The sequence below is a fragment of the Pelodiscus sinensis genome, chromosome 14, assembly GCF_049634645.1.
Source record: "Pelodiscus sinensis isolate JC-2024 chromosome 14, ASM4963464v1, whole genome shotgun sequence".
Lineage (NCBI taxonomy): Eukaryota > Metazoa > Chordata > Testudines > Trionychidae > Pelodiscus > Pelodiscus sinensis.
Genome location: NC_134724.1, coordinates 38,734,257 through 38,758,403, shown reverse-complemented (window position 1 = coordinate 38,758,403; position 24,147 = coordinate 38,734,257). Strand labels below are relative to the sequence as shown.

The 24,147-nt window shown below is 65.3% G+C and overlaps 1 protein-coding gene across 1 annotated transcript; it reads left to right on the top strand.

Moving 5' to 3' along the window:
• The first annotated feature begins 1,016 nt into the window (after nt 1-1,016).
• Nucleotides 1,017-22,836, top strand: INSYN1 (inhibitory synaptic factor 1). The gene is made up of 3 exons (XM_075897574.1): nt 1,017-1,527; nt 1,693-2,245; nt 21,957-22,836. The coding sequence occupies exons 2-3, from the start codon at nt 2,093-2,095 to the stop codon at nt 22,650-22,652; spliced, it is 849 nt and encodes a 282-aa protein (XP_075753689.1). The 5' UTR covers nt 1,017-1,527; nt 1,693-2,092; the 3' UTR covers nt 22,653-22,836.
• The last annotated feature ends 1,311 nt before the right edge of the window (nt 22,837-24,147 follow it).

Genomic DNA, 24,147 nt, shown 5'->3' with positions numbered 1-24,147 from the left:
GTGCACCCGTCTTGTGCCGAATCCCGCCCTCCCCATCAGCTCCGGTGCACCCGTCTTGTGCTGAATCCCGCCCTCCCCAGCAGCTCCGGTGCACCCGTCTTGTGCTGAATCCCGCCCTCCCCATCAGCTCCGGTGCACCCGTCTTGTGCCGAATCCCGCCCTCCCCATCAGCTCCAGAGCGCCCGCCTTGTGCCGAATCCGGCCCCCCTGGGAACGGGGGGGCGCCCTGCTCCGGGTGGCGGGGTGGCTGGTGCTGGGCGTTTGCACAGCGACGGGCAGGGAAGGAGAGGCTGCCCCAGCCGCTCTGAGGTTCTGCCTCGTCTTTGTGCAGTGCCCGTGGCCTGCGGCTCCTTTGGCTCCCAGCAGCGCAAACCAGGCCAGCCTAGGACTCCTGCGCATGGGGCTGGGACCATCCCTGCAGGAAGATCCCTGGGCCCCTGTGCAGCAGGCAGGGAGCTGCCTTACCAAGCCCACCATGCTCCTGCAGGGCCTCGTGACAACCCCTCTCTGGATTCCCTGCCCCCGCACTTGGGGGTGATCCCCGCTGCTGGGCCCACAAGACCCCTCCCAAGAGGACCAGGGCTCTCCAGCTGGCTTGGAGCCCCCTGGGGCAGAGGCTGTGCGGGAAGCCCGAGGGCCCACGCAGGGGAAGAGCGAGGCCTAGGGTGGCCACCGGGGGGTGCCCCGGGAAGGTTTGCAGCAGAGGCGGAATGGGATTCCTGGCCAGGCCTCGCCCGCCTGTGACCGAGCAGACCGACCCGGGAAGCGCAGCCCAGGGCTCTAGCCCCCGCTCTCCCACTGGCCGCGGGAGGAGGGCGCACGGCTCTGCCTCGCGTTGTGCCTCAGTTTCCCTCCCTGCCAAATACTGCAGGGCTCCAGTCGGAGCGAGGGTCTCGCCTGGCGGCTCCTCCGCCGCAGGGACCCGGCGCGCTCTGCCCCTTTAAGCGCCGGCTGCGTTGCCTGGCTCTGCCCCTCGCTGCCAGGCGCACGCTCGTGCGCAGAGCCCCGACCCGGCTCGGCTCCAGGCAGGGCGCGCGTTCACTGCGGCTCCCTCCGTGGCCGCTCGGGGCGGGCTCTGAGCCGCGGGACCTCACCATGTGGGCAGCTCCGGCGCCCAGCCCGGGGCCGAGCCCAGCGCGCAAGGAGCGGCCGCTGCAGCCCTGCCCAGCCAGGCACTAGCTCCGGCGCGGCGCGGCCAGCGGCGAGACCCCGGGCTGCGGGGCCTCGGCCCCGGGGGCGGCTCTCGGGCTGGGGCGCACGATGGGCCGCCGGGGCGCAGGCGGGCGAGTGGCGCTGCAGAGCGGCGCTGGCGAGGCGGGGAACCCGGCCGCCTCCCCCGCACGCGGCGCGGCCGCCCCCCGCCCCCTGTGAGCGGCTCCGCTCCGCCGCCGCCAGAGCCGCACCGGGGCGCGCCCAGGGGCCGGGCACGGCGCAGGATGGCTTCTCCCGGGAGCAGCCGCCAGGCAGAGGCGCGGCGCGGGCCTTGGTGACGGGCGCGGAGCCGGCCCGGTCCCCGCGGCTGGGCGAGTAAGTGGCGCCTGGCTGGGCTCGCGGCGCGGGGGGGCCGGGCCGTAAACTTCGGGGCGGGGGCGGTTCCGTTTGCTGCCGGCTCCAACTCGGGGGGGTCCCGGCTCGGGCGGGGCCTGCTGGGGCCCGGCCGGCTCGCCCCGTAACGCGCTGCTCTCTCCGCAGGAGGCCGGCGGACCCCGGACGCGCCCCGCCGAGGAAGCCGCCGTGGATCTAGCGAGGCGTTTCCCGAGCTCGCCCCGCTGCCCCTGCGCCCCGAAGCTCGCCGGGACAGGTGGCCGCGGGCCCGGAGCGGCGTAGCGGAGCAGCCGGGGCCATGCCCGAGCCGGCGAGCCGGCCAGCCCCTCGCAGCCGTGCGCTGCCCGCCCTCCCTCGCTAGCCGGCCGGGCCGGGATCTGCGTGCGCCCGGCAGCGCTCCAGCCCCATGGGCGTGCGGCGGGCTGGCTCCGAGCCGCTGCCGTGAGCTGCTGGGGCAGGCGCGGGGGCGCTAAGATGGTGAGCTCTCCCCGGCCGGGAGGGGCTCCGCGGACGCCAGGCCGGGCTGGGGCAGAGCCGCCGGAGAAGGATGAGCGCCGGGGGCTCGGCGGACTCGCAGCCCCGTGAGGAGCCCGCCGGCGGCAGCGAGCGGGAGCGGATCCGGTGCCGCATGAAGATGGTGATCGGGCAGCTGGAGGGGATCCTGCGGGAGCTCAAGCAGGTGGCCAAGGAGCTGCGGGAGGTGAGCGCGCTGCGGGGGCAAAGGGCCCGGAGACCCCCCATTGGAGCAGGGCCGGACTGTGCCCCGACCCGGCCTGGGGGGTCCCTCTGGCGCGGGCACAGTGTGTGAGAGGAGGGGGGTTGGTCTCCCTATGGCCCTGCCCCGTGCGCCCCACTGCTGCTTGCTGTGCAGCCCGGCGCTTCCTGTGCCTCCCTCTAGCTGCAGGTGCAGGAGCCTTTGGCTGGAGACGTGCCAAGGCTGGATCCCAGCAGGGCCTCAGCCTGCTCCCTGGGCTGGAGAACGTAGGAGAAGGGCTCCCAGTTGCCCTCCAGGCGTCTGTCTTAAGTGGCCAACCCCAGGCAGGATCAGGCCCCGTGCAGAGCTACCGGTGCCTGCCCCTGTGGATCAGGCCCCATGCACCGAGCGGGGAACCCCAGGCGTGAGCTAGACGTGTGCAGTGCCGGTGCTAGGCTGGCTGGTTCCCCAGGGGCTGTTGGGACTTGTGTGCTGCAGGCAGGCTGGGTCTGGGCAGGTCATGGCCTTGCTCTGTTCCCCTCCAAGGAAAGGGGAGAGGAGGCAGCCTGTGCTCACAGGGTCCCAGCACGGTGCTGCCGGCTGCAAGGTTAGTTCCAGTTCACGGCATGTTGCCCTGGGGGAGGGGAGCAGCCTGCGGGGGGCGGTGGGGGGGGAGGGCGGGTCTGGGAGTTGGAATAAAACTGTCAAATGCAGCAAATCTCCCAGTACCCTGGGATCCCAGGGCCAGGAGCCCCCCACATCGGGCTGCCAGCTCCTCGCCTGGCCCATGCAAGCAAACTTTGCCCTGACCATGAGCTCTCCAGGTCCCTTGGTGGCTGGGGCGGGCGGCCTCTGTCGGGCCAGGCACGGCGCAAGGGCTGTGACGGGACAAACCGGGCAGCCCTCCAGCAGGGCCAGCCCAGAGCTCAGGGCGCCTTGGCAGCTGGTGGAAAGCCGTGTGGCTTCCTCTCCCGCCTTACCCCAGCAGCAGGCCCCGGGTCTGGCGCAGCTTTCCCAAGGGGCAAGGGGAGCCCGGGGGTCAGAAATCGGGAGCTTTCAGCAGCCTCAGAGGGAAGCGCCCGGGGGCTGGCTTGGGCCGGGCTGGTTTCTGCGCTAGCGTGTGTGCAAGGAAACACCGGGCTCCCAGGGTCAGCGGGTTGGCTCAGTGGCCTGACTTGGCTCGTGCTGCTGCTCAGGCTGTCTTGTGCCTGAGCCTGCCTGGTGGACAGCGTCCCATGCAGCCCCGTGCCCCTGAGCTGGGGAGATGCCTGGCACCACTGGAGGGAGAGCTGCTCGGGGACCTGCCTAAACCCCGTCCTGAGTCCGCTGGGGGCCAGGCCCGTGGCGCTGAGGCAGCAAAGACTGGGCCGTGGATGCGGGGGGCCAGGCCCGTGGCGCTGAGGCAGCAAAGACTGGGCCGTGGATGCGGGGGGCCAGGCCCGTGGCGCTGAGGCAGCAAAGACTGGGCCGTGGATGCGGGGGGCCAGGCCCGTGGCGCTGAGGCAGCAAAGACTGGGCCGTGGATGCGGGGGGCCAGGCCCGTGGCGCTGAGGCAGCAAAGACTGGGCCGTGGATGCGGGGGGCCAGGCCCGTGGCGCTGAGGCAGCAAAGACTGGGCCGTGGATGCGGGGGGCCAGGCCCGTGGCGCTGAGGCAGCAAAGACTGGGCTGTGGATGCGGGGGGCCAGGCCTGTGGCACCCGTCCCAGTGGGGAGGAGCTGGCTGAGCCAGTCCCTGGTGACCTAGGAAGGCCTCGTCTTCTCCGTGCCACCTCTTGGCCACAGCTCACAGCCTCTGGGGCTTGGCCCAGATAATCCTTCTTGGCAAACCCTAGTGCAGCGCCGCGAGAAGCCAGCCGGGGGGGCGGGGGTGCAAGCCTCAGTCGCATACGGGGCCGTGTGCCTTGCCGGCCGGGTTGGTAGCCACGCAGGCTACAGAGGGGCAGGTGCCTGTCGTGGCGCGTTGCACCTCGCCGAGCTCAGCCCGCCAGCGCTGGGGGAGTCTCTGCCAGTCTGAGCGAAGATCAGGCCCTGGAATTGGCGCGCTCGGCACAGAGAGCCAGGGACGCGCCTGCTCCCCTCGCGCTCTAGGGCTGCTCGGCCTCTGGCCTCGCGTGTGGCGCACTGGGGGGCTTTCAGCATGGGCAGAAAAGCCCACTGGCTTGTGCTTGTGACCACTCCAGCCCTTCTCCTGCAGGGGGGAGAGGAGGCCCCGGCGGGGCAGAGCCGGGCTGGGAGGGGGGCGCGAGGGCAGGCGGGCTGATGGCTGCGGGCCGAACGCCTGTCCCATGACTGGGATCGCGGCGGTCGCTGCAGAAGAGCCGCGTCTGGGCAGATTGGAGCAGGGGCTGGGCAGGGGGCTCTCATCACTCCCCTCCCCTGTATGACGGGGAACGATTCTTGTCTGCCCTGCTGGGGGGAGGGGCCCTTGGAGAGGAAGGCCAAGCCCTGTTCTCGTGACAGCCCGAGAACCAGCCTGGCAGAATCCCCGGTGTCGCAGGCTGATCTGGGACCGGGCCGGATCCGGGCAGCCTGGTGCTGGAGGGGTGCCCCTGGCTGGCTACGTGGGTGCAGAGCCCTGCCCGCGGGAGGTGGCCAGGGTGCTCTTTGCTAGGTTGGAGTCCTTCGTCTCAAGGCCGGATTCTCGCAGCCTGGGTGGTTTTGACTTTGCAGCTGCGACTCTTGTGGGACGCTACGTGGGGAGGGGATCTCCAGGGAAAGCCGAGGGGGGTTGGATGAGCCAGTGCCCAAGCCGCCCAGAGCTGATGGAGACCTTACGCACGACAGCTGTGCGGCAGAAGCTGACCCTGGGCTCAGGGCTGAGCGGGGGCTCGGTGTCCAGCCGGCGAGAGGTTCGTGGCAGTCCTGAGCATCAGTGCACTTCCAAGGCCCGCTGGAACTTTTCACAGCCACCAAGGGCCTTATCTCCGACCTCCTGGCCAAAGGCCACAGTGCTCATGCGTTCTTCCTCTTCGCTTCCTGGCCAGAACAGCGGCCCCTCGCTGCCCCCAGGAATGCAGCTGCCCGCCCCAGGGAAAGGCTCTCGGGGCTGCGGGTGTGTTTGCTGGAGCTATGCATCGGTGACGCGCCGGGAGACACCGAGATCCCGGGGCAAGTGCCCGTCGGAGCCAGCTGTGTGGCTTAGAGTTAGCAAGGGATGTTGGGAAGAAGCTGAGCTGCCCAAGAGCTGGGATAACCCCTCTCATTCCCAGCTGGCACCAAGCAGCTTCCCCGAGGGAGTCCCTGCCAGGGAAATGCTGTGCCGTCCAAAGTGGGCATGCTCCGTGTCCGGGCAGCAGCCCCGCTCTGGCTGGCTGGGAGCAGAGCTCTGGAGGGTGCGATCCTGCTGAGCAGGGGCCGGCGCGTCGCACTGGGGCACCGCTGGCTGCTGAGCCCGCAAGCAAAGGGAGCGAGGCATTTTCCTCTGTTCGTTCGCTGCGGGCACTTGCGCTCGCTTGGCGTCGAACCAGTGTCCTGCCCCGTCAGACTCCTCTGAAGAGCCGCGCGGGAGCCAGGTCGTGGGAAGGATTTTACAAAACAATCCAAATTGAAGCCGGTTTTGCATCTCCACTGAGCTGTCTGTGCGCAGGCCAGCAGCAGCGACAGGCGCCTCGCTGCAGCCTGTGGCCTGTGCGCTGGCCAGCGGTCCGGTGACGTGGGGCCACGATGGTCGTCCCGTCTACCCTTTCAGGGCGCGCTCTCGGAAGCCAGCACCCGGATTTTTCCCCTGGAATTCCGGATTATTTTCTTAAATACGCTGGGTGGCGTCCTGTTGGAGAACGCTTGACCGCCCACTCACTGACTCCGCCCACTCACTGACTCCGCCCACCAATACAGCCCAGCCATATTATGAGCCAGTGATAGGCGACCAAGACTAGTGAGTGGGCTGTGACCAGTGGTGGGCAACCTGCACCCGTGGGCCACTGGGCTCCACCTGTGGCCTGTGCTCCCCATCTGCTGTCCTCCCCCATGCCTCTGGGGCACTGGAGCCCCACACTTCATACACCTCCCCCTCCCTTCCACTCCCTTCCAGCACTGTGGGAGTCCCCCCCCCCCCCCCCCCCCCCCCCCGAGCTGGGACAGCTGCAATAAAACCAGACTTGAGTAAAATGTTTTTGAGCCTCTTCCCCTTGTGTCCGTGGCTCTTTTTTGCTGCTGGTGGCCAAAAATTGGCTGATTTGTGTTCCACATGCCCTCGAGGCCTCAAGTGAGCCGGGGCCTTGTGCTGGGTGGCAGTGCAGTAGATGCTGTGCAGGCACCCGCAGAAACAGCCCTGTGCCAAGGAGTTTAGAATTCAACAGAGACAAAGGGTGTGAAGGGAAACTGAGGCACGGGCATGCAGCAGCTCCATGGCAGCACTAGGAATGAACCCCCTGGCTCTAGTTCCTAGGCCCAGACCCTGCCTACTGCACCGCACTGCCCACAGTGGCTGGAAGGTATTTTCAACAACTGCTGAATCTTTCTCTAAAGTGAATTCCACTTTTGAAATCAAACCCCAGCCAGCCGCCCCAGGAAAGCTTGTGCAGTCGGAGCTCCCTAGTGTAGCATGTGACTTAGGTGGCTAATCAAAGAGCTAGAATTTTGGCCACGTGCTTGCCACAGCCAGCTGCTCATTGGCAAAGGATCCTGGGTAGCACCCGGCCCCTGTGTGGCCTGTCTGGCAGTGGTTCTGTGGGCCTAGGTGGGGCGGGGAGGGATGCGCAGGGGCAGCGGGGCTCCGTTAGTGCCTGATGAGCGCAGCTGGCAGCGGGCCCCTGGCGGGTGCTGCCGAAAAACAACCTAGCACGAGTCTTACCCCTGCTCGGATTTGGGGGGGAGGGGTCTTGCCCCTGTGACGGCGCGTTGGGGTTTCCCCGTCTCCTGCACCCCCGTAATGGCACAGACAGACTCCACCAGCCAGTAGACTAGAGGGAGTGTATTGCTTCTCCAGGATACAGCACAGCACAGATGGAATCTGGTTCCAGGGCAGGCCTAGGATGCCTCAGCCCCCTTGAGATGGGGGAGCCTGGGCCCCTAAATCCCAGCCTGTTGCCTAGGCTGCTTCCTCCATGGTACCAGCCAGAAACCTAACTACCTCCCTCCCAGCCCTGCCCCCAGCCAGGGCTCCACTCCCCTTCTTCCCATTGTTCCCTCCCTGCGAGATACCTGTCTGACGAGTTTCAAAGCCCCCTCGCATAATGACTCGTCCCCTGCCCTGCTGGGCCGTGCTGCAGACAGCAGCCAGTGGAGGTCACCCACAGTCCACTGCCCAGCATAGCAACCAGCAAGGTACCCCCCACTATGTCACAGCCCCGCGTGGGGCTGCTGCTGTCCGGGCGCACGCAGCGAAAGCCGGGCGACTGGGCAGCAGCGCGTACTGTCAGCCTGGCAGGAAGCGCCCTAGCGAGAGCGGAGCCAGCCTGCCAAATTCAGGCTCGGGGTGTCCCGGCTCTCAGGTCGTGCCCACGCTCGGCCCATCCGTCTCGGGGAGCCCCCTCCTCTCCAGCGGCAGTGAGACAGCCCTTTCCCAGGGGTCACTCCACTGCGGTGACCCTCTCTTGGGGGGGCCCCTCTCACCTGGGGGGTCTGCGCCTCCAGGATGGTGCCTCACAGAGCCCTCAGCTGCCTGCCTCCGCCGTCAGCCCCCTCGGGGGGTCCCCTCTCTCTGGACCCCCGGGGTCCCCACTCCCAGAGGGACTAGCGCAGCCCTGTTCTCCAGCCCAGAGCGACTCCCGGCCAGCGCCCCGCAGGAGGGGCTACGGAGCTTTGAACAGCAAAGGATCCCCCAGGCTTGTCGGCCTCCCCTGCAGCCAGCTGAGTTCTGCCGGCTTCGCTCTGTCCCAAACAGCCCAACAGGCTCCCGGCAGAGCCTCCAATACCCCCCGCAACAGCCCCTCCCCGGCCAGTCTCTCTCCAGGTAATCCGGTCGCCTGGCCCCTCTTCTCCGCCTCCCCCCTCGTCCAGTGTTCTCCCCTTGCTGGGGCCGGTCGCCAGGGTCCCTCTCTGCTGCCCATTGTCTGTGTCTGGCCGGGACCGGCCGCATCCTCTGAGCAAGGCCGGGGGCACCAGGTGCCAGCTCCAGTTCTGGGCTGTTCTCTGCAATGACAAACCCCCTCCCCCTTGTCACATTGAACCAGTCACATCCGGCACTGAGCTCCCCCTTTGAGCCCCCGAAACCCCCCACTTCCTCTCGGGGTTCTGAGACACGCGGCGGGCGTGGGGGCTTGTAACAGGCAGGCGCAGGGCTTGGCTGGGGATGGACAGGACCCACCGTTCTCAGGGTTGCTAAGTGGCTGGCAGGGAGGTTAAACATCCGGTGGGACTTGGGGGCAGATTCTCCCCAGCGCCTGCTGTGGGGCGGTTGCGCCTGCTCTGAAGCAGGTGATGCTGCTCCTGTCTTCCTGGAACTGGGTGCTTGGACTTCATGGCCGGTGCCTGGCGCCAGTGTGGGCCAAGCCAGGGGACGGGCCGTGCCCTGCCTGCGCGGCTGGGGGGGGCGCTGGGACCTTCGGGCCTGGCCAGCTTGGGGCAGAAGCTGTGGCTGGCGTGTGCTCAGGGTTGCAGTGGGCAGTGAAACGGACTGGGCGTGGACACCCCGGGCGGGGAGGGCAGTTGCTGGGGAGCTTTCTTCCAATAAGCCAGTCTCAGCAGCCGTCTAATCCTGGGGCCCATTTAACTGCCCCCCACGTGCCTTCTTCTGAAGGGGAGCTCCACTGAGTAAGGCTGGGGCTTGTACTGCTCCCTCCCTGCAGGGCAGCCACGCCGGAGCAGCGGGCTCCCGGGGGTGGGCTGGCCCGGGGGTCTGTGCCAGGGAGCCATGGCGCTGCCACTCGGTCTCAGCTCGGGCGGGGCAGCGGGGAGGGGCTGGACCTGGGCTTGGGTGCAAATGTTCGTAGCTGCGGCTTCTTGAAAATGATCCGCTCCTGGAAGCCCAGCGCCCAATCGCTGCTCCCTCCAGGGGGGTGTCAATTGCAGCTCTGAAGTGGGGGGTGCACGCGGGCGTGGGGGTGGGCACCATCAATGCAAATGACAAACAAGGAGAGACGTGGCTGTGGCGTTAGGCAGCATGTCTTCACTCCCCCCCTCCCCCCCCCCCCCCGGGAAGGGAGCGGCGCCCTGGCCCTCTTCCCCTGCTGCTGGCGCCTGTGTGGTTCCCGTCACCAGCGTGGAGCTTCCTCACTTGCGGGCCTGTTGGTGTCTGACGTGGCAGCAGGATACCTTTGCCTGGGCCGTTAGCAGGCCCCTCTGCAGGGGGAGGATAAATATGGACCCCAAGGGTATGAGCGCACCCCCATGGCGTGCTCCGGCCGGCAGAAGGCTGGGACTGATTTCTCCACCCCACCCCGGGAGTGAGGCCCACCCCTGCCCCCGGCCTCGCTCGTGGTGCAGGGGATCAGCCCCAGCCTTCCCCCCGCCGGCAGGCTCTGCCCCATGAGGGCCATGGGGGTGTTCACACCCTTGGCACCCCCTGCTTCCGGGCCTAGCTAGAGAGCCGTCGCGTGCAGCTTGTCCGACCTCCCTGTGGTCTCCAGCGGAAAGGGCAGCGCTGCGCGTGGTTAGCTCACGCCGTGCTCAGAGACCCGGCCGCGGGCGTGTCTCCATTGCTCGTGCTTCCCGCTCCGCTGCAGGCTGGCTGCAGGGCAGGGGGCTGCGTGATTCCCGCATGCTGGACCTTGGCGGGGAGCAGGCTGCCTGCTGTGTTTGCATGCTGGGTTTGTTCAGTCCTGCGAGGGCGCGTCCCCCACGCTCTGTGAGACGAGCACTTTGCAGCGCCGGGCTGGCCCCGCGCTCCTCGTCAGCGTGTCCAGCACCGGGCACGGGGCCCTGCTTGCGGGGGGCTGGAGTCCGTGGGAGCGGGGCTTGCAGCAGTGCGAGTTCGACAACCTGCCTCGCCCTCGAGGTGTCACCGGGCAGCCAGACGAGCGGGGACCCCGTGTCGGCCCCAGCTCAGCACCTGTGGGAGACGGCGCTGTGCCGGCTCCCCTGGGGGTCCGCCCTCGTGGAGTGCAGCAGGGAAGCCAGAGGGAAATCACGCAGGGTGGGCTGAGGGGTGGTAAAGGAGGCCTGCGCCATCCCAGCCTTTCACTCAGTCCCTCGGTTTGAAACAGCATCCTACAGGCCGTTCCGGGTGCACATTCCTCAGGGGTGGCCTGAGGCCAGCCGGGCAGGCCTGGAGCTGGAATTTCCCGACTGCTGAGCCTGACCGTTCTGGAGCCCGGCAGCGGGGTGTCTGCATCTCAGATTGGTGGCACAATCAGCCCCGCTCCCCCATGGGCACCTGCCTGGACTGATTTCACAGGTGCTGCTGACTCCGCCAAACAGCCCCTTGTGGCACCGTCCTTTCTCTGAGCCACCAAGGGTGGAACTGAGCCAAGCGGGCCTGAAACGGGTACCAGGCGCCTCTTGCTGGCCTTGGTGAGCGCCAGGGGGCATTGTGCCAGCAGCTGGCACGGAAGGGCTGCTCCTTAGCACCCTCTTCGTGTAGCGCTGTGCCGCTGGAGGCAGCGGAGGAACCGGGCTGACGTTTGGGTCCCAGGCATTCCAGAGCTGGGGCCAAGCTGTTCATCCGGCAAGAAACCCAGAGGTGGCTCCAAGCTGCAGAGCTGAGACTCTGGTCCAGGCCTGAGCTTACCGAGTTGGTTCCAAACTATCCCCAAGAGCCACGGAGCCCAGCGCTTGGCTCGGGTGGGAGCTAGAGGGACTCTGGGCCTGGCCATGCTAGCAGGGCAGGGGAGGTGGAGATGGTGTGGAACAGCTGGCTCACAGAGCCCAGAACTGCCTGCATACAGCCGGCGGGTGACAATCCCTGGCAGCTGGGGGGTGACGATCCCATGGTGGGGCAAGAGGGAGGTTCTGAGCCAGAGCCAGCTGCAGGCTGGAACTCGGAGCCCTGGGTCCCCAGGCAGCCTGTGCAGGCATCTGGCACCTTGCTAGTAACTGGGGGTATGTCTACACTACCCCCCTAGTTCGAACTAGGGGGGTAATGTATGCATACCAAACTTGCTAATGAAGCCCGGGATTTGAATTTCCCGGGCTTCATTAGCATAAAGCCGGCGCCGCCATTTTTAAAAGCCAGCTAGTGCGAACCCCGTGCCGCGCAGCTACACGCGGCACGGGCTAGATAGTTCGGACTAACAAGCCATTCCGAACTATCTGTACACCTCGTTCCACGACATACCCAGGGGGACTGAGTGGCTAACGGAGCCCGTGCTTGGAGGAGTGCCTGCCCCACCGATAGCACTGGTCCAACAGCGCTATTTAAGCATGGGGGGAGAGATACAGGACATCTTGTGTGTAATGTCAGTTCCTGGCTGCCCAGCCCACCCCTGTGCCTCCTGCCCCTGGACTCCGAATCTGGCTCTCTGACCTTAGAATCAGGTTATTCAACTCTTGCTCCAACCACTAAGTCTGACTGCCCAGGTCCACTCATGACTTGTTGCCTCCCCTTGGGCAAAGCTGTCAAATGGATGCACATGTGCTCCACGGCCAGGACAGCCCCCGGAGGGGCTGTGGGTTGAGACGCAGGCTGCTGTGGGGATTCTGAGCCTGGCAGAGTTGGTGCAGCAGGGAACAGGAAGGCCGGGGCCCGTGCCCTCCGTAGGGCCCTGGAAGGACTCAAACGTGAAACTGCAGGAAGGAGGTTTGTAACCCGCCTTTTAAATCGGTTCTGCACCCAGTGACGAGGGGAGCGAAAGTGACGCCAGGTTTTCAAAGGGCTCTAGAGGCGATCCTGGCAATGACGGGCCTGCCAGTCCTCTTGCATTTGGATTGTGTAGCTGACATGTGGCTGGAAGGAGGGACAAGTCCTTGTCCCAGGATCAGGCCCAGTATTTAATTATTCTGTGTTTGCAGCTGTGCACCTCGGGGTTTGCAGCACCCCCATTATGGCGACTCTCGTGTAGTGAACTCAGATACAGTCTGCACGTCTCAACTTAGTCACGTATGTCAGTTCATTACCATGGTTCTTTTTGTGAGTGTTTCTTATTTGTCTTACCCAGTTATTTGATCTGGGCAGTTACCTTGGGTTTTTCCAAGGTGGGGTGTATTTGTGAAGTTGGAGGGTATTCGTGGAAGTCCCCTATGCCATTAAACGTTGCTTTATTTTACCACTATCTATATATGTGAAAGGTCCCAAATATACACACGTTGATTTTGCTATCTAGGTGAAAGGTCCTGAATATGTAAGCCAAAATTTGCCTTAGTTCAACACACAGGATGTGGCCTATAGGTCCCTTGAGTTACAGGCAGTACACTAAAGTACGGCATATTAAACTGCTTTAATATAAACCTACTGTGACCTATTATGATAATTGTATAATCAAACCCTAAGGAAATAAGTAATACGTAAGAAAATATATCTGTAGGCTAGCAAGTCTACAGTCTAACTTCAGCACCAGGCAAATTGGTTAAAACTATAGTAAAGAACAGACTTGTCAGAAACACCAATGAACATAATTTGTTGGGGGAAAGTCAACATGGTTTTTGTAAAGGGAGATTAAGTTTCGCCAAACTACTAGAGTTCTTTGAGGGGTTAACAAGCATGTGGACAAGGGGATCCATTGGATAGAGTGTACTTAGATTTCCACAAAGCCTTTGACGAGGTCCCTCACCAAAGGCTCTTAAGCAAAGTTAGTTGTCATGGGATAAGAGAGAAGGTCCTTTCGTGGATTGAAAACTGGTTAAAAGACAGGAAACAAAGGGTAGGGATAAATGGTCAGTTTCAGAATGGAGAGGGGTAACTAGTGGGGCCCCCCAATGGTCTGTCCTGGGACCCATCCTATTCAATGTATTTATAAATGATCTAGAGAAAGGGCTAAACAGTGAGGTGGTAAAATTTGCAGATGATCCCAAACTGCTGGCAACAGTTAAGACCAAAGCAGACAGGGAAGAGCTTCAAGAGAATCTCACCAAACTAAGTGACTGGGCAACAAAATGGCAGAAGAATTGTAATGTAGATTAATGCAGAGTAATCCCAGCTCTACATATAAAATGGTGGGGCTAAATTAGCTGTTACCACTCGAGATCTTGGAGTCATCGTGGATAGTTCTCTGAAAACACCCACTCGGTGCAGCGGCAGTCAAAAAAGCAAACAGAATGGTGGGAATTACGAAAGGGACAGAGAACATATTTCTGCCTCTATGAATCCATGGGATGCCCACATCTGGAATCCTGCGTACAGATGTGGTTGCCTCATCTCAAAAGAGAGAGACTTCAGTGGAAAAGGTTCAGAGAAGGGCAACAGAACTGATAGAGTAGAGGTCACCGAGCAGTCGAGCGAGATCTACTGGTCCCTCTGGGAGCCTCTGGCTGGTTTGGCCAAGAGGCTGTCAAGTGCTGGCACTTCAGCTGCCCCTCCCCCCGCTGGTGTCAGGGTGCCCCCTCCCACCCTGTATCCTTTATCCACAGAGCAGAGAGGGGGCACAAGAGCACTTGGGAGGGAGTTTGCTGGCTGCTGTTGAGACTGGTGCAGGGCCAGGGCAGGGGGAAGCCGGCCTTAGCCCCACTGAACCCCCACCCAGGAGCCACCGGAGGTAAGTAGGGCCCAGATGGAGCCAGCTCTGAACCCCTGTCCCCAGCCTTGAACCCCTCCTGCACCCCAAGCCCCTGCCCCAGTCATGAACCCCTCCTGCACCCCAAGCCCCTGCCCCCAGCCTTGAACCCCTCCTGCACCCCAAAACCCTGCCCCCAGCCAAGGCTCAGCCAAGGCAACCAAGGCCCAGCTGATTGCCCAGCTGGAGGAGAATGACCAGCCACGGGGCCGGGATCCTATCCCAGTGGGGAGCAGCCAGACCCCCCCCCCCGGGAATGTCTCAGGCTCCGAGAGGGGGCAGAGCGCTGGAGCCCGCCGGAGAGACCGGACTGCCTCACAGGGAAGCCCTGCAAGCTGTAGCCCATCTAGGGCAGGAGCCAGCCCAGCAGAGCTGTGGCGGCTGGAGATCCAGCTGCAGATGAAGGAATTGGAAGTAGAGGATCAAGAGAGGGACCGCCAGGACCGAGAGAGGCAGCAACAGCATGAGCTGGCCGTGGCAGAGCAGAGAAACGGCGGGGCCCCAACTGCGCTGAATGGGGAGGGGTCCCAGGGCTGCCAGACGCTTGGAGAGGCTCCTGGTGGCCCAATTGAAGGATGTGGGCGACATAGACGGGTTCCTCAGCTCCTTTGAGATGGCCTGTGGACTGCAACGGGTCCCCCCAGCTGACTGGCTACAGGAGCTCATCCCCGCACTGAACCAGGAGGCGGCCGGAGTGCTCAGTCAGCTGGAGGACCTACAGCCTGGGGATTACAACCGAGTTAAGGAGGCCCTGCTGCACAAATTTGGGCTGACCCCCGAGATGTACAGGAAGAAGTTCCGGGGGGTGCAGAAGGATCCACGGGAGACCTATGTGGACCTGGCCTCCCGCCTGGCGCAATACTGCCGCAAGTGGGTGTCTGGAGTCGGAGCCCAGACCACAGAGGAGCTGCTCAAGATGATCATGATGGAGCAGTTCTACGAAACATGCACACCCAGACTGAGGCTGTGGTTCAAGGACCGAAGACCAGAGAACCCCCAGGAGGCCGGGAGACTGGCGGATGAGTTCACGGAGAGCCGGTCCGGGTGTGAACGGGAGTCCCGGAGAGAGAGGGAACCGCGCAGAGACCGGATCTCGGCTGAGCGACGGAGGGAGTCAACTACGAGGCAAGCCCAAGAGACGAGTCATCTGCGCCCCAGAGAACCAGCCAGGGCCTGGACAGAGACAGCCCAAAGGGGCCCGCAGGGCCTAATTTGCCATCGCTGTGGGCAAAAAGGCCACGAGAGGGCTCAGTGCACCAGGTCCCATGACCGGGGACTTTCCAGGGTTAACTGGCTGGGCCTGGAGGAAGGGCAGGCTGCCCCAGAGGCAGGGGCTGGCAGGAAAACCTCAGCTCAGAGTGGGGGGAAGGATGCTCAGTGCACCGCCCCTGGGAGGTCTGACCCTCGGAAGGAGGATTTCTCCGTGTACCGGGTGGGGGCAGGACGGCCCCTGCGGAGCGACTGCCTCATACCCCTGGAGGTGGATGGGAGGAAGGTGACGGGTTTCTGGGACATGGGGGCAGAAGTGACGCTGGCCCGACCCGACATAGTTGCCCCAGACCGTATGCTCCCCAACACTCAGCTGACCCTGAAGGGCATAGATGACCGTTTAAGGTGCCTGTAGCCAGGGTGCATCTGAAATGGGGGGCCAAGGAAGGTCTCAAGGAAGTGGGGGTGCACCCGCACTTTCCCACCGAGGTGCTGATGGGGAATGACCTGGAGGAGTGGCCCCATGAATCCCAGTGGGCTCTAGTCACTGCCCGGAGCCAGAGCCAGCAAGGGGCTGGCAACCTGGGTCCAGGGGAGGACTCCTGACAGGGTCCTCAGGATCCCATCCCAGTGGACACGGGGTCCAGCCAGGCTGGGACTCCGGACCTAGGCAAAGGTGGGGAACAGGTCCCGATCCCTGCCCCAGCGGCTGAATTCCAGGCTGAGGTGCAGGCAGACCCCTCCTTGCAGAGGCTGAGGGACCAGGCTGGCCTCCGTGCAGCTCAGCCCCGGGGGAGAGGTGGCCAGGAGAGATTCCTGTGGGAGCGGGGGTCCCTGTTCCGGGAATGGCTTCCCCCCAGGAAGGTGAGGGCATGGGGGGGTCCAGCGGCAGCTGGTCTTCCCCCTCAAGCTGCTGTATTTGGCCCACGATGTCCCCGTTGGGGGCCACCGCAGGATCCGGAGCACCCGGCTGAGGCTGCTCCAACACTTCTATTGGCCGGGAATCTTTACAGCCGTGCAGCGGTACTGCCGGTCCTGTGACTCCTGCCAGAGGGGCGGGAAGGCCCAAGACACGGGAAAGCTGCTCGGAGGCCCCTACCCTCTGTAGAGGCGCCTCTGGGCTTGCTGAGAGAGTTATGGGAGGGGAAGACCCCCCTGGATGGAGTGTCGGGTGTGGAAGCCGCCCTGGCTGTCCAGAGAAGGCTCACTGGGCTCATGGCCCCGGCCCGAGAGACCCTGGCCAGAGATCAAGCCCAGTGCAAGGTGTGACCCCCGAGAACAGGCCTGTGCCAGTCCCCCTGGAGCGGTGCAGCGAATGGACAGAGGGAATCCAATTCATGTGGGGCCTCTCCACGTCCAGCCCGAGTCAAGGGGAGCACCCATGTCCCCAGGGCGGGTTCCCACGCAGAGGACCCGAACTTCCCTAGGCCACGAGCGGAGTGACCCTGCTCAGTTTGCTTACGGGGGTGCAGGAGACGCGAAACCCCAACGCGCCGCCACAGCGCGAAATCCCGTGAAACTGCCGCAGTCACCGCACAGAGGCAGTGCGAGAATCTGCCCTTCCACCGACTTCCACGGGGGCCTGGGGTCTTGTGGGGGGCGGCCGAGACCCCTTGAAGGTAACGGAGCCAGGCCCGGGACGTGTGAGCGGGACATGCCCCCGGCCGTTCTCGCTGGGGCTCCGGGCGCCCGCGCTCGGGGGTAGGAGGCGGCTGTTTCCGGGCAGCTCCCCGAGGCCCGTGCAGCGCCTCCCCCCATGGCAGACGAGGGCTGTCGGCGCTGAAAGACACGAGACCCTTTCTGCAATGGACCTGGGGGGAGGGGCTTTGGCTGCGGCAGTGAAAACGCGCCGGCTGGATTTCGATTTGCAACGGCAGAGCCGAGGCGGGTTTGACGCTCGTGCGCTCGTCCCCCCTGCATGGTGCGGGCAGCGGGGATGGTGGCTCCTGCTCCGGCTCATTCCTACTTTGCAAAGGTGCCCGGGTTACCCGCTTCGGCCTGGATGCTCGCGCAGCGCTCGCTGCCCACGCGGCAGACGGCTGAGAAACAGGTCGGGCTTTACACAAGCCAGCCAGAGCCGACTCCCTCAGGGGCCAGGCCAGGGTGAGAGCCCGCATCTGCCTAGTGGCTGGCCTGGGCGCTAGCCATTGGGCCATGCTGCCTTTCTGCCTTCAGGCCTGTGGGATGGTTGTTTCGGCCTGCGCCAGAGACAAGAGGCAGCTGCACTCTCTGGCCCCAGCCCAGCACCCCAAAGAGCAGGGGGGTTAGGACGCAGCGCTCTAGGCCAGCCCCGTCTCTAAACTCCCCCCTTGTGTAGCCGCTGGTTTAGAGCCGTGTTCCTCCTGGGGAGGTGCTGCCGCCTCACACAGCCGCGCACCAGCCCTGGGAATTTTCCCGTGACGTTTTAGGCGTCCATTTTATCCCTGACTCTTGTAGCAGCCTTTTCTCTCCCCCTCTCTGCTTCCTTCCCCGCTCTCCTTTGTGTATATAATTAGTCCCCAGAACGCCACGGCAGGGCTGTATTATGTGGAGGGAAAATGATTATTAAATCTTTGACTGAGATCCCGCAGCTGAAGTGAAATAAAGCAGGCGGCAGGTAGCGAACCGGCTTCCGCGGTGACATTTCCAGCTCCCGGATCCCGCAGCCCACGGGGGCCCCGGGCAGCGCGTTGGGAGCTGGCCAGGGTCTTCTCTGCGGAACCCCCTGCACCCTCCACCCCCGTAACAGCCTCTGGGCCTGTGCCAGCCAGGGGGCAGTTCGGTGGGTGGGGTGGGGAGCCTAGGCACAGGGCAGGTGGATTATGCACTTGGCCCCCTTGGGGGTCAGGCCCTGGAAGCTCCGGCCGGCTTGGCAGATCCCCTCGGTCCCAGGCCCGCAGCTCCCCACCCCCCGTACCTGCTGCTCCCAGCTCTGGGTTTGCACGCTGGGCTGGGCGCCCAACTCCCCTCCCCAGCGGCTCCGGGAGCCTCCTCCCTACTGTAGCTCTGTGAGGGGAGGAGAGTTTCTTCCATCTCCGCACGTGGCCCCCGCCTGGGGGTCCGCACAGGGGGCTCCACACTTGGCTCTGCCCTGGCCACACCGCACACCCCGGCCAGTCCGAGGCACCACAGGACCACGCCTTGCGGCTCCCCTCTGACACCTGTTCCGAGGGGGGTGCTGCTGCAGCAGAGAGGGGACCCCCCTCAGAGCCGCTCCCCAAGGCCCCCTCCAGTGTCCCCACACCCACCGTGGCAGCTTCTGCTCAGGGCACCAGGAGAATTCACTCCTGGGCCTTCCAGCAGCGTCCGCCTGGGCAGATCTGAGCCTTGGGGTTGCTCCCTGGCTCTTGGGGGAGCAGCATGCGTGCTAGGTGACCCCCAGGCCGCCTTCCTTCCAGCAGCTCCTGGCCTCTGCGGGGCACGTGGAGCCCTGGGGGCATCATGCCCCCGGCCCAACGCTTCCCCCGGCCGCCCTGCCCCGCGCCGAGTCTGTCGGGGCCGGCCGGGCAGACTGAGACGCTGCATCGGCAGCATGAGAGCACCAGCTCCCCGTCACCCAGGCCAGGGGCGCGCCTCTAAAAATAGCCCCGGCCCACTCGCCTTCCCCTGCACTCACCCTTGGGTGCCGCTGCTGACCAGGCCCAGGGGCTCCCCAGGCCAGGGAACAAAGGGCCTGGGGGCGGCAGGTAATGGCAGTTTCTGGGCCAGCTCCCAGCGCTGTCCCCATCTCCCCTGCAGCCAGCCGTGGCACTGCGCCAGGCGGTGCACGGAGCTCGGCCGCAGGGCTGAATGCAGCCACGGAGACGCCCTCCTCTCTGGGCCTGAGCCGTTAGCCCCCAGCGCCAGCCCAGGTCCCCCCCAGACCCTGAGCCTCAGCGCCACCGCTTCCCCGTGGCCCGTGGCTTTGCCTGCGATGCTGCTCCCAGAGCCTGGCCGGAGGGGCCGGGCCTAGTGCCCAGGCAGAGCTTGGGCCTCTGGCGACCCGTGCTGGGTTCCACGCTCTGCACCAGCCTCCTGTGGGACCGGCCACGTCACGCTCCACGGGCTTCGGTCCTGCACTGCAGGGTCCCACTCCCCTGTGAGTCAGGCACTGCGGCTCCTGCTGATGCTGCTCTGTGACGCTAAACAGCCACTGGGCTCAGCGGGGCACTGGTTCCTGGGATTCTAAGCTGCGGGGCGCTGGTTCCCGGGGTGCTGAGTTGCGGGGCGCTGGTTCCCAGGGTGCTGAGTTGCGGGGCGCTGGTTCCCAGGGTGCTGAGTTGCGGGGCACTGGTTCCCGGGGCGCTGGTTCCTGGGATTCTAAGCTGCGGGGCCCTGGTTCCCAGGGCGCTGAGCTGGGGGGCACTGGTTCTCGGGGCACTGAGCTGGGGGGCGCTGGTTCTCGGGGCACTGAGCTGGGGGGCGCTGGTTCCCGGGGCGCTGAGCTGGGGGGCGCTGGTTCCCGGTGCGCTGAGCTGAGGGGTGCTGGCTCCTGGGGCGCTGAGCTGGGGGGCGCTGGTTCTCGGGGCACTGAGCTGGGGGGCGCTGGTTCCCGGGGCGCTGAGCTGAGGGGTGCTGGTTCCCGGGGCGCTGAGCAGCGGGACAAGCCAGGCTGGGAGTCGCAGGTCTCCTGTCAGAAATGAACCTGGAGCACCGCCAGGGCATCAGTCGCTCCAGGGCAGTGAGGAGAGGCCAGGTTTTGCTCTGCTGCTGGTGTAAATCAGGAGTCTGGTGTAAATGAGAAGCAAATTGGGCCGGGGGGTTAAATACAAGGGCTTCCAGGCACGGCCTTTGCTACCCCACCCTCTGCCTGCAGAGGGGAGCACGTGTTGGGGTTAACACAGCATCTCCCCAGGCTGACTCCATCCACGTCTGATAGGGTTTGTTGCCAGATACCTTCACAAAAAAATCCCAAACAGGCAGGGAAAAATTGGTTCAGCAAAAAAAAAAAGAGTGGTGGTGGTGTGGGGGGAGACCAAACTTGTTGAGCAAAAAAAAAAAAAAAAAAGGTGCTGCGCCTTTAAATTACCGTGCTCCTTGCTCCCCCCGCCCTCACGGACACCGCTGACCTTCCATCCGAGGAAACAGGAGATACCGGACATTTTACATTTCCGGCAGTCTCTGGTTTTTTTACGGGACGGAAAGCCAAAATACCTGTCCGGGTGCAAACTGAACACCTGACCACCCTAACATCTGACCCCAGCGGTGGCCCAGCCCAGAGCCTGACCTGTCAACGCCTGTGGCTTGGTGCTGCCTCCAGCAAGGGCAGGGGGGTGTGAGGCAGGCCAGGCTGGCGCAGCCAACAGGAGAGCGTGGGTGAGCAAAGGGAGAGGCAGTGGGCGGAGGTGGCAGAGCAGCAGAGGAGGAGACGGGGGGAGAAAGGGGAATTCAGTGATGGGGAAAGAGCAAATCCGTCAGAAGGGAACCAGCCAGGCCTGGCTACGGGGCCAGGCGGCAGCCGGGGGCCTGGTGCCAGTGAGAAGCTGCCCAGGCCGCAGCTGTGGCTGGGCCATCTCCGAACTGAGCACACGGGTAGGGGGACGCTCCGCGGGAGGCCCGGGCTGGGAACCCAGCGGGTTCCACGCCTTGCCGCAGCACCCGGCGTGGCTGCCGATTCATTCCCCCCCAGCCCGGGCAAGACTTTGCTGGCTGATGCCCCTGGGGGATCCACAGCCCCAGAGCAGCGAAATTCCTCATGAGTCTTCCAGGGCCCGGCTCCTGTTCTGCGGCTCTTCTCCAATGACCGGGCCTCTCGTGCCTGGCAACTCCAGTCCTCGCTGGAACCGGGCCGCTGCTCCAGGGACATTCTGCTTGGGCTGGCAGTGAGGGGGGCAGGCTGGATCCTGGCCCATTTTACTCACCTCGCCTAAAGACGAGGCTGAGTCCCACCAGAACTCATCTCACCCATGGCCTCCAATCCAGTGCAAGCCTAGCTCTGCAGTGGGAAGGAAACGCTAGCACATGGCAGGCCTACGGTGCGGCTCCGCTCCCGCTAGGGACCCGGGGACAGAGCAATGTGAGCCTGCCGCCAGCTGTGAGAGTAGGGGCCTGGTGCCTCGCTTTCAGCCCCGGCAGTCCCAGTCCAGCTCTGCGCGGCTGGTGCCGCATTACGGGGGCCAGGCCTGCCCGGTGGTGCCACGTTACGGGGGCCGGGCCCGCCCTGTGGTGCCGCGTTACGGGGGCCGGGCCCGCCCTGTGGTGCCGCGTTACAGGGGCCGGGCCCGCCCGGTGGTGTCGCGTTACGGGGGCCGGGCCCGCCCTGTGGTGCCGCGTTACAGGGGCCGGGCCCGCCCGGTGGTGTCGCGTTACGGGGGCCGGGCCCGCCCGGTGGTGTCGCGTTACGGGGGCCGGGCCCGCCTGGTGGTGTCGCGTTACGGGGGCCGGGCCCGCCCGGTGGTATCGCGTTACGGGGGCCAGGCCCGCCCTGTGGTGCCGTGTTACAGGGGCCAGGCCCGCCCGGTGGTGCCGCGTTACGGGGGCTGGGCCCACCCGGTGGTGTCGCGTTACGGGGGCCAGGCCCGCCCGGTGGTATCGCGTTACGGGGGCCAGGCCCGCCCTGTGGTGCCGTGTTACAGGGGCCAGGCCCGCCCGGTGGTGCCGCGTTACGGGGGCCAGGTCCACCCGGTGGTGTCGCGTTACGGGGGCCAGGCCCGCCCGGTGGTGTCGTGTTACGGGGGCCAGGCCCACCCGGTGGTGCCGCGTTACGGGGGCTGGGCCCACCCGGTGGTGTCGCGTTACGGGGGCCGGGCCCGCCCGGTGGTGTCGTGTTACGGGGGCCAGGCCCGCCCGGTGGTGTCGCGTTACGGGGGCCGGGCCCGCCCTGTGGTGCCGCGTTACGGGGGCCGGGCCCGCCCGGTGGTGTCACGTTACGGGGGCCGGGCCCGCCCGGTGGTGCCGCGTTACGGGGGCCAGGCCCGCCCGGTGGTGTCGCGTTACGGGGGGGGCCGGCCCACGTGCCTGCCATGGAGCGGGATGAGGGCGCCGCCCCCCCTACCCCCTGACTCCTCGCTCTGTCTCCATGCAGGTGGTGAGCCAGATCGACAAGCTGACGTCAGATTTTGACTTTGAGCTGGAGCCGGACGACTGGACCACAGCCACCGTGAGCAGCACGTCCAGCAGCGAGAAAGGGGGCGGCATGTTCGACCTCGGCCAGCTGGATTTCATGGCCTCCGACATCCTCTCCGACAGCTGGGAGTTCTGCTCCTTCCTGGAGGTCTCCACTCCCTCGGACTCCGGGGACGGCTCGGAGCAGCCGCCGGGCCGCCAGCCAGACTACCGGCTGATGAACGGCGGGGTGCTGACCCCAAACGGACCCCGGGTGGAGACGCCCGACTCTTCCAGCGAGGAGGCCTTCAGCTCGGGCCCCAACCCCAAAGCCCCGCCCCAGAGGACGCCGGGCATGCGGGAGCGGGTCCGCTTCAGTGACAAGGTGCTATACCACGCCCTGTGCTGCGACGACGACGACGGAAGCAGCCAGGAAGGCACCGGGGGGCTGCCGCCCCCGGAGGACCTGCTGGAGGAGCCTGGGGAGGTGGGGCACAAGCATCCGGCCGGGCCCATGAACAAGCCGCCGCCGCCGCAGCAGCTCCTCCCTCACCTGAGCACCGCTCAGCACCGGAAACTGACAAGGAACAGCAGCACACAGACCGTGTCGGACAAAAGCACCCAGACGGCGCTGCCCTACGTAGCGGCCAAGCAGAAAATCAAAGGCAAAAACTGAGGGGGGGCTGGGGACTCTCCGGAGCAGGGGAGGGGCAGAAATATATATTTAAATAAATCAATGCTAATAATAAAAACAGAACAGCAAGCTGGCCGCCTCCTGAGCATCACGGCCAGAGCCCAGCCCTTGCTTGGGGGCCAGGGTCCCGCCGTCGGGGAGCCGCCGAGGCAGTGCTGCTGGATAACACTGTCAAGGTAGGTGAGAGTTGCCGCCAGCCCTGGGCTCTATGGGGACTCGGGCCTGCTGGACACGCGACTGGCAACGTGCTGGCTCAGCCCCGGCCCACTGCCACGAGGCTCAGCTTGCTGCGGCGCAGGCCAGGCCCGACCGGCGGAGGGCCAATGGGCCGGCCCCATTCCCCACGTGCTGCCTCTGGGAGTCACGGACAGCAGCTGCCCCGGGCCGGGGCAGGGAGGAATTCGGAATTCCCTGCAGGGCGGGTCACTTGTCTGGCCTTCCCTTACGCTCAGCCTGCAGTGTCAGCAGGGGATTCGCCCCCCTCCCCCCCCGCCGTGTATTCTAGTGGGGTTTGTGGTGAAGTGCGTGCGTGAGTTTGCACGCACGTGTGTGCGTGTGCACGCCGTGTGCTTGCAGATTCATGCCTGTGCATGTGTGTGCACACTTGTGCGTGTGTGTGCGTGTATGCGTGTGCTTTAGCCTCGTTCTCTGAAGCAGCAAGACCGGTCCCGCTGGAGGGGCCTTGGCAGGAGGCGTAGGGCTGAGCTGCGGGGGCGCTTGGCAGCTGGGTCTTGCTCGCGTGGGCAGGCCGAAGAGGGCGCCGTAGGTGGCATCGGGAGGGCTCCCCCAGCTCTGCAGCAGCTGGGCGAGGGGCACGTGCTGGGTTTCTCAGGTGTCTCGCCTTGGCCGTGGGCCCTGGTGCTCCGTGTCCCTCCTGGGCTCTGCCCAGGGCTCGCCAAGCCGGGCTCCAGCAGGGCCGGAGGGCGGCGGCGCATGACCCTGTTGGGTGCCGGAGCTGGGGGGGCACAAGCTGCCTACATGGGAAAGCCCTTGTCCCAGTCGGGGGAGAAGCTACTGAGCCCAGAACTCAGCTAAGCTCGGGGGCAGCAGAAAACCCCCGGGAGCAGCGCACGGGTCAACGGGAACGGGCAGACGGGCCCAGGGCCCCTCAGCCAGCTGTGGGCCTTGCCAGTGTCCCCGGGCGGTGGCTAGGAGGAGGCTGAGGAGACGCCCACACCTGGTTGAGCCTAGCCAGGCGAGGGCAGGAGGGCTGCCGGGGTCTCCCTCCGCCGCAGGAAGGGCCGGTTGGAGCTGTGCTGGGCACACACCCGAGCTCATGGCTCCGTGCAGGAGCCGCCAGACGGGCAAAGGAAGGTCAGTGCCAGCCGGTGCTCCCCTTGGCACTGGCGCGGGACCCAGGCTGGGCCCTGGCGGGTGAGCGTAGAGTCCTGGCAGCGCAGGTGGGACACGCACTGGCTGCACAGTGCATGGGCGGGTGAGGGACACGCCGGAGGGCCTGGGATTGGGGCCTGCGGGG

What these genes read in the sequence shown, in the direction of transcription:
- INSYN1 (XM_075897574.1), top strand. Translation starts at nt 2,093, where the DNA reads ATGAGCGCCGGGGGCTCGGCGGACTCGCAGCCCCGTGAGGAGCCCGCC. An exon ending in TGGCCAAGGAGCTGCGGGAG is followed by an intron (nt 2,246 to 21,956) that starts GTGAGCGCGCTG and finishes GTCTCCATGCAG; the next exon opens with GTGGTGAGCCAGATCGACAA.